A 9620-nucleotide genomic window follows, 5' to 3' on the forward strand; every position below is an offset into this window, starting at 1 on the left:
GCTGCTGCTGCAGCCTAACACGCTGACCTAACTGGCTGCTGCTGCTGCAGCCTAACACGCTGACCTAACTGGCTGCTGCTGCTGCAGCCTAACACGCTGACCTAACTGGCTGCTGCTGCTGCAGCCTAACACGCTGACCTAACTGGCTGCTGCTGCTGCAGCCTAACACGCTGACCTAACTGGCTGCTGCTGCTGCAGCCTAACACGCTGACCTAACTGGCTGCTGCTGCTGCAGCCTAACACGCTGACCTAACTGGCTGCTGCTGCAGCCTAACACGCTGACCTAACTGGCTGCTGCTGCAACCTAACACGCTGACCTAACTGGCTGCTGCTGCAGCCTAACACGCTGACCTAACTGGCTGCTGCTGCAACCTAACACGCTGACCTAACTGGCTGCTGCAGCAACCTAACACGCTGACCTAACTGGCTGCTGCTGCAGCAACCTAACACGCTGACCTAACTGGCTGCTGCTGCAGCAGCCTAACACGCTGACCTAACTGGCTGCTGCTGCAGCAGCCTAACACGCTGACCTAACTGGCTGCTGCTGCAGCAGCCTAACACGCTGACCTAACTGGCTGCTGCTGCAGCAGCCTAACACGCTGACCTAACTGGCTGCTGCTGCAGCAGCCTAACACGCTGACCTAACTGGCTGCTGCTGCAGCAGCCTAACACGCTGACCTAACTGGCTGCTGCAGCAACCTAACACGCTGACCTAACTGGCTGCTGCTGCAACCTAACACGCTGACCTAACTGGCTGCTGCTGCAGCAGCCTAACACGCTGACCTAACTGGCTGCTGCAGCAACCTAACACGCTGACCTAACTGGCTGCTGCAGCAACCTAACACGCTGACCTAACTGGCTGCTGCTGCAACCTAACACGCTGACCTAACTGGCTGCTGCTGCAGCAGCCTAACACCCTGACCTAATTGGCTGCTGCTGCTGCAGCCTAACACGCTGACCTAACTGGCTGCTGCTGCTGCAGCCTAACACGCTGACCTAACTGGCTGCTGCTGCTGCAGCCTAACACGCTGACCTAACTGGCTGCTGCTGCTGCAGCCTAACACGCTGACCTAACTGGCTGCTGCTGCTGCAGCCTAACACGCTGACCTAACTGGCTGCTGCTGCTGCAGCCTAACACGCTGACCTAACTGGCTGCTGCTGCTGCAGCCTAACACGCTGACCTAACTGGCTGCTTCTGCTGCAGCCTAACACGCTGACCTAACTGGCTGCTGCAGCCTAACACGCTGACCTAACTGGCTGCTGCTGCTGCAGCCTAACACGCTGACCTAACTGGCTTCTGCTGCTGCAGCCTAACACGCTGACCTAACTGGCTGCTGCTGCTGCAGCCTAACACGCTGACCTAACTGGCTGCTTCTGCTGCAGCCTAACACGCTGACCTAACTGGCTGCTGCAGCCTAACACGCTGACCTAACTGGCTGCTGCAGCCTAACACGCTGACCTAACTGGCTGCTGCAGCCTAACACGCTGACCTAACTGGCTGCTGCAGCCTAACACGCTGACCTAACACGCTGACCTAACTGGTTGCTGCTGCTGCAGCCTAACACGCTGACCTAACTGGCTGCTGCTGCTGCAGCCTAACACGCTGACCTAACTGGCTGCGTTGTTCTGAGCGCGACTATTTCTAAGTAATACAGTGCCTTCAGAAAGTATTCATACCCCTTGACATTTTGTGTTTACAGTCTGAATTCAAAATGTTTTAGATTGCGCACGGTACCCTGTAATGACAGTGAAAACATGTTTTTAGACTTTAATGAAAAATGAAATACAGAAATATCTAATTTACTTAACTATTCACACCCCTGAGTCAATGCTTGTTAGAATCACCTTTGGCAACAATTACAGCTGTGTGTTTTTCTGGTTAAGTCTCTAAGAGCTTTGCACACCTGGATTGTACAATACTTACCCATTTATTATTTTCAAAATTCTTCAAGCTCTGTCAAATTGTTGATCATTGCGAGACAATCATTTTCAAGTCTTCCTATAGATTTTCAAGCCGATTTAAGTAAAAACTGTAACTCGGCCACTCAGGAACATTCCCTGTATTCTTGATAAGCAACTCCAGTGTAGGTTTAACCTTGTGTTTTAGGCTATTGTCCTGCTGAAAGGTGAATTCATCTCCCAGTGTCTGGTGGAAAGCAGACTGACCCAGGATTTCCTCTAGGACTTAGCTCCATTCTGTTTCTTTTTATCCTGAAAAACTTCCCAGTCCTTAATGATTACAAGCATGCCCATAACATGATTCAGCCACCACTATGCTTAAAAATATGGAGAGTGGTACTGATTTAATGTGTTGTATTGGATTTGCCAACAAAACTTAACACTTTGTATTCAAGACCAGTCCAGTGACTGTCAACCCAACACAGGCTTAGCCGTTAAGAACCCGGGTCCTGTGACTGTCAACCCAACACAGGCTTAGCCATTACGAACCCGGGTCCTGTGACTGTCAGTCCAACACAGGCTTAGCTGTTACGAACCCGGGTCCTGTGACTGTCAGCCCAACACAGGCTTAGCTGTTACGAACCCGGGTACTGTGACTGTCAGCCCAACACAGGCTTAGCTGTTACGAACCCGGGTCCTGTGACTGTCAACCCAACACAGGCTTAGCCATTACGAACCTGGGTCCTGTGACTGTCAGCCCAACACAGGCTTAGCTGTTACGAACCCGGGTCCTGTGACTGTCAACCCAACACAGGCTTAGCCATTACGAACCCGGGTCCTGTGACTGTCAACCCAACACAGGCTTAGCTGTTACGAACCCGGGTCCTGTGACTGTCAACCCAACACAGGCTTAGCTGTTACGAATCCGGGTCCTGTGACTGTCAGCCCAACACAGGCTTAGCCATTCCACCAAGACTTCTGGGCCTCTTTACGAGTTTGCTAGGTGTTGGGGGTTAAGATTGCTATTCTTAGCTATATTACGCCCAGTTCTAGGATGATGAGCTTTTCTAAGTTACCCTCGGCTAAACTGACCTTAGATCAGTCCTTATCAGTGTCTACAGCAGACTGATCAACCCTGATCCTAGTCCCAGGGACCCAGTCCTAAGGGGGGGGGTACAGGCGTTTGTTCCAGCACAGCATTAAGTAACACCTTATTCAAGTAATAAACTCGTTCCTAGTCGTCATGACGATGGAAGGCGTTTGGACACAGATGATCAGACAGACCCCTAGCTTCACAGCCTTAGAAGCGTCTGACTGTTTCTCTAGTCAGCGAAATACACTATACCCTTTAGGGCCCTTTAGAAGCCTGACTGTAATCCACTGCAGCAGGTCTAGAAGCCTGACTGTTATCCACTGCAGCAGGTCTAGAAGCCTGACTGTGATCCACTGCAGCAGGTCTAGAAGCCTGACTGTGATCCACTGCAGCAGGTCTAGAAGCCTCACTGTGATCCACTGCAGCAGGTCTAGAAGCCTGACTGTGATCCACTGCAGCAGGTCTAGAAGCCTGACTGTGATCCACTGCAGCAGGTCTAGAAGCCTGACTGTGATCCACTGCAGCAGGTCTAGAAGCCTGACTGTGATCCACTGCAGCAGGTCTAGAAGCCTGACTGTGATCCACTGCAGCAGGTCTAGAAGCCTGACTGTGATCCACTGCAGCAGGTCTAGAAGCCTGACTGTGATCCACTGCAGCAGGTCTATAAACCTGATTTAGCAGTCTGAAAACTTGGATTTAACCATTGCAAAATGATCTGACAGTGAATAAGACGACTAACCAACAGCCAGTCTTGAGTCATGGGCTTTGTAAAGCACGAGTGTGGAAAATCCATGCCCCGTTTTAGTTCCACTTCAAACTATTCCTGTGTTTGGCAATCCTTCCCTGTTCTCTTAATCTATGGTCATTCTGAGTTTTACTTCTCCTAGTCTGGTGAAGCTTTCTCCCCTGGGTTCTGAAATGTTTTGTCCAAGAAGCTCTATTTTAGTGGACTGGTACATTCTAATGCCTTGATTCCATCCAAAATACACAGCGAAAGAATTGAATACTTCGTGTGTACCTCCCAGATTGAAACTAATTTGTTGTGATATTGTGTAGAGACGCAATTTTACAATTTTAAATGACTGAAAACGTGTGAATTCTAGTGATGCAATTACATATTGGGATATTACTTTTGACGATATCACAATATTATTTTTGCACTAGTTGGCTGTACCCGCACCAAAACCCCAGTATTTATTTTCTTCATAGCTCGTTCTCCATCTTCTTTTTTAAAATAGGAAGCACTTTTATTTCCATGATTTGATCAAAACTTGTTTTCCATTGGCTCTCTCTTGTCTTTCTGCAGCTGACATCGCTTGAGCAAATAGTTTGAAACATCGAATCGCAATAAAATCACAGTATCGAATCGCAATACATATAGAATGGTGAGAATGGAATACATATGGCATCGGCACCCAGAGTATCTTGGTAGTATCCTATTATGAGGTGAATGAATTCAGTGTGTTAGTTGTTTTGGATGGTGTTTAGGTCTGGATGATCAGGACTATTTTCAAAGGAAGAGAACTCTTCTCTTGAGATGTTAAAGCCTTGTTTACAGTTTCACTGCAAGATATGAATTGCCACTGATGTTTGTTCTTCCAGTTATGTATTTTATTAAAACTGAAAAATTAAGTAAATTGCCCACATTATCTTGAAAAATAACTTATTTTTTCAATTGAACCTTTAATTTATCAGTCTTCAGTATTATATCGTTGTGATTTGACACATGCTAAATGAATAGAGTATCATTAGGTATGGTCCTATAATTTGTTGTTGTTGTCTGATTCCATTTTGTTTTGACTGATGAGCTAAGAATCACTCTCTTCAGTGTCACTGTCTGGAAAGCTCTGACGTGGTAGGGAGGCTCTGGCGTGGTAGGAGAGCTCTGACGTGGTAGGGAGGCTCTGGCGTGGTAGGAGAGCTCTGGCGTGGTAGGAGAGCTCTGACGTGGTAGGGAGGCTCTGGCGTGGTAGGAGAGCTCTGGCGTGGTAGGAGAGCTCTGGCGTGGTAGGAGAGCTCTGGCGTGGTAGGAGAGCCTCTGACGTGGTAGGGAGGCTCTGACGTGGTAGGGAGTCTCGGACGTGGTAGAAGAGCTCTGACGGGGTAGGAGAGCTCTGGCGTGGTAGGAGGGCTCTGGCGTGGTAGGAGGGCTCTGGCGTGGTAGGAGAGCTCTGACGTGGTAGGAGAGCTCTGACGTGGTAGGAGGGCTCTGGCGTGGTAGGAAAGGAAACCTGGTAAATCCTTTGGTTTATTTGTCCAGGTGCGGTACCATGGACATATCCATCCACCTTGCATGATTTATGAATGGAAAAGGTATGTAGTAAATCGACTTTATTCAGTGAGTTCGAAACCTTTCATAAACTAGTCAACACTTGCTGTTCAGTTGTCGATCAAAGCATAGTAAATAGCCTACATGTCTGGTTATGTGAAACGCGCAAAAGAAAATAAATGAATGTGCCAGAAAACAATAATTAGTCTAAGTGGTGGATTTAGACTCATCGTTAACACGTTACATGGGACGTGCAAATTCACCAGCAACATGCTCTCTCCCTTTTAGTGTGAAGACATTTGACTGCAACCAACCACAGCTCACACACATTGTACCTGGAAGGTGGGACAGACCGCAGACTGCGTTTCCCTGTCATTGTGACTGACAGGCACCTGTCCTATCAATAGATCTCTAGGAGATGCATATCATTCAGTCTAACGGGAGAGGGCTCGACGGGCTAGCGGACTGGCAGGCACCTGTCCTATCAATAGATCTCTAGGAGATGCATATCATTCAGTCTAACGGGAGAGGGCTCGACGGGCTAGCGGACTGGCAGGCACCTGTCCTATCAATACATCTCTAGGAGATGCATATCATTCAGTCTAACGGGAGAGTGCTCGACGGGCTAGCGGATTGAACGGTTTAAAGAGATACTTCAGGAAGCCCTTTATCTACTTCACCAGAGTCCGATGAACTCGTGGATACCATTTTATGTCTGTCCTGTTTGAAGGACGTTGCTAACTAGGATTAGCACAGTGACTGGAAATCTATGGTAACTACTAGCATGCTAGTAGGTACCATAGACTTCCAGTCATTGCACTAACGATAGTTAGCATTGGCTCGCAAAACCACCTCTAACTTCCTTCATACTGGATGTAGAGACGTATTAAAAGGGTATCCATGAGTTCATCTGACTCTTGGGGAAGTGGAGCCAAAACCCCGATGAGTCTCTTTTTAAATGATAAGTAGCCTAGTTTTTATTAGGAAGTGGAAAAAGTAACCGTCTGATTTATACGATGGCCGGCGCTAATGGAGAACACTGCAAATGACACCATATTATCCCCTATATATAGGCCACGGCTTTTGGTCACTTGCACTATGGACACGGGTCTACAGTAGTGTACTGTACAGGGAATAGATTTTCCTGTTAGGATGATTTGGATTTGCCTGTTTGCGTTGTGAGCCTGAGGGTCAGAAAGAATCTGATTATGGTGTTATTCTGCAATGATCCATAATGGTGTTATTCTGCAATGATCCATAATGGTGTTATTCTGCAATGATCCATAATGGTGTTATTCTGTAATGATCCATAATGGTGTTATTCTGTAATGATCCATAATGGTGGTTTTCTGCAATGATCCATAATGGTGGTGTTCTGCAATGATCCATAATGGTGGTGTTCTGCAATGATCCATAATGGTGGTGTTCTGCAATTATCCATAATGGTGGTGTTCTGCATGGACACTTGGGCTGTGTCTCAATAGTCTAATTTGGCTTCCTCTACTTGTCTACATGTATAGGGAGTACGACCAACTTAATGTCCTATCTACCTGTATGGCTCTGCTTCCACCTATCCTGTGTTCTTCCAGGTAATATGTGAAGGGGACTAGACAAGGAGAGGAGATGAAGATGCTCCCTTGGCCCTGTTTTAATACTTGCAATGCATCATGTTTTAATACTTGCAAACCAATGCATCCTTCCCTCCTTCAGGACGCAGGCTGTCCCAAGGAGATCCCTCACAACGAGAAGCTGCTGTCACTCAAATATGAGGTAAACCCTTGGGTCTGCTGTCTCCAGACCCCTTGGACCTGCTCTGAATGGTGTTCAACGTAGCTAATCAAACAAAGTTTTATAAATAAGAGTAACACAATGTTTATCATATTAATTGTTGTCCCGGTCTGTCATTCAAATGATTTCCAAAAACATGAGTGCTATATTTACATGAAATCTGTTTTTGTTTAGTTGGTACTTTTATCAAGAGTCCAAAGTCCTCTCAGGGTCACCACATCTCTATGAGCAGTATAGATTGTGTAAAAGTGAATCGTTTTGTGTTTCAGAGTCTGGACTATGACAACAGTGAGAATCAGCTGTTTCTGGAGGAGGAAAGACGGATGAGCTTCTTAGTAAGTAGAGAACCCCCCCCCCCCCCCCCCCCCCCACACACACACACACATTGATGTCTTCCCCCCATCTCTCTCGTCCTCAGGGGTTCAAGTGTTTGGAGATCAGTCGGTGGGTCATCTGTGGTCTGATTGGCTTCCTGACTGGACTCATAGCCTGTTGCATAGATATCGCCGTGGAAAACCTGGCTGGAGTCAAGTACTTCGTTGTCAAACAGAGTATCCTTCCTCACACTGACCCACATCACAGAACTGTCATGTCCTTCCACACACTGACCCACATCACAGAACTGTCATATCCTTCCTCACACTGACCCACATCACAGAACTGTCATGTCCTTCCTCACACTGACCCACATCACAGAACTGTCATATCCTTCCTCACACTGACCCACATCACAGAACTGTCATGTCCTTCCACACACTGACCCACATCACAGAACTGTCATGTCCTTCCACACACTGACCCACATCACAGAACTGTCATGTCCTTCCACACACTGACCCACATCACAGAACTGTCATATCCTTCCTCACACTGACCCACATCACAGAACTGTCATGTCCTTCCTCACACTGACCCACATCACAGAACTGTCATGTCCTTCCACACACTGACCCACATCACAGAACTGTCATGTCCTTCCACACACTGACCCACATCACAGAACTGTCATGTCCTTCCACACACTGACCCACATCACAGAACTGTCATGTCCTTCCTCACACTGTCCTATCCCACAGCGGTGGTCTGTGTTCCGCTGTTGTCCCTTCCTACAGCGGTGGTCTGTGTTCCGCTGTTGTCCCATCCTACAGCGGTGGTCTGTGTTCCGCTGTTGTCCCATCCTACAGCGGTGGTCTGTTTTCCGCTGTTGTCCCATCCTACAGCGGTGGTCTGTGTTCCACTGTTGTCCCATCCTACAGCGGTGGTCTGTGTACCACTGTTGTCCCATCGTAATCTCAGTTCATGTAGGATTTTCTTGGCCAATTGAAACACTAACATCATAGTGCATGTAAACGACTCACTGCAAGATACAATCATTGAAAATATCCTCCGTGAGCTCCATCTAGCTGGCTAACGGGTTTGTTTAGAGCAGGGCTCTGGATGGATTTTCTGGCACCTAACTCCGCCCTTTTCTCTCTGCCAAACTGGCATTGGTCTAAGTACAGGTGTGTATGCTGGAACTTTGGTACATTGTGGGAGGCAACCCCTAGAGAGACCAGGTCCAGCTCAGAGTTGTCTTTGTTCAGCTATTGACATTTTTACTCTAAATGAGTTTAGGAAAGTCAAATGAACCTCTGCCATATCATGGATTCAGAGCTATCTATCTAATAGAACTCAGAGGGGTTTCTTCAATGGAGGCTTCCCTAATGTCAAACATGTAAAGTGTGGTGTACCGCAGGGAAGCTCTCTAGGCCCTCTGCTCTTTTCTCTTTTTACCAATGACCTGCCACTGGCATTAAACACAGCATGTGTGTCCATGTATGCTGATGATTCAACCATATACGCATCAGCAACCACAGCTAATGAAGTCACTGAAATCGTTAACAAAGAACTGCAGTCTGTTTTGGAATGGGTGGCCAGTAATAAACTCTAAAACTAAGAGCATTGTATTTGGTACAAATCGTTCCCTAAGTTCTAGACCTCAGCTGAATCTGGTAATGAATGGTGTGGCTGTTGAACAAGTTGAGGAGACTAAATTACTTGGTGTTACCTTAGAATGTAAACTGTCATGGTCAAAACATACAGATTCAATGGTTGTTAAGATGGGGAGAGGTCTGTCACTAATGAAGAGATTCTCAGCTTTTTTTTCAGCACTCCACAAAGCAGGTCCTATAGTCTCTAGTTTTATCTTATCTTGATTATTGTCCAGTCATATGGCCAAGTGCTGCAAAGAAAGACCTAGTTATGCTGCAGCTGGCCCAGAACAGAGCGGCACATCTTGCTTTTCATTGTAGAGGGCTGATATTAATACTATGCATGCCAGTCTGTCTTGGCTAAGAGTTGAGGAAATACTGACTGTGTCACTTCTTCTTTTTATGAGAAACATTGTGTTGGAAATTCCAAAGTATTTGCATAGTCAAGTTACTGACACACACTTACCCCAACAGACATACCACCAGGGGTCTTTTCACAGTCCCCAGGTCCAGAACAAATTCAAGGAAACGTACAGTATTATACAGAGCCATGAGTGCATGGAACTTCCATCTTATATATATCAAGTGAACAGCAAACCTG

General features: G+C 47.0%; 1 protein-coding gene across 3 annotated transcripts in view; it reads left to right on the forward strand.

Moving 5' to 3' along the window:
• Positions 1 to 9620, forward strand: part of LOC106594444 (H(+)/Cl(-) exchange transporter 7) — a 47647-nt gene that overhangs the window by 3912 nt on the left and 34115 nt on the right. For all 3 annotated transcript variants that reach the window (XM_045719689.2, XM_045719690.2, XM_045719691.2), the window contains 3 exons: positions 6972 to 7031; positions 7319 to 7384; positions 7468 to 7600. In XM_045719689.2, coding sequence (XP_045575645.1) covers positions 6972 to 7031; positions 7319 to 7384; positions 7468 to 7600 — 259 coding nt within the window. The remainder of the gene's footprint in view (positions 1 to 6971; positions 7032 to 7318; positions 7385 to 7467; positions 7601 to 9620) is intronic.

This window comes from Salmo salar, chromosome 06 (genome assembly GCF_965601325.2).
Source record: "Salmo salar chromosome 06, fSalSal1, whole genome shotgun sequence".
Lineage (NCBI taxonomy): Eukaryota > Metazoa > Chordata > Actinopteri > Salmoniformes > Salmonidae > Salmo > Salmo salar.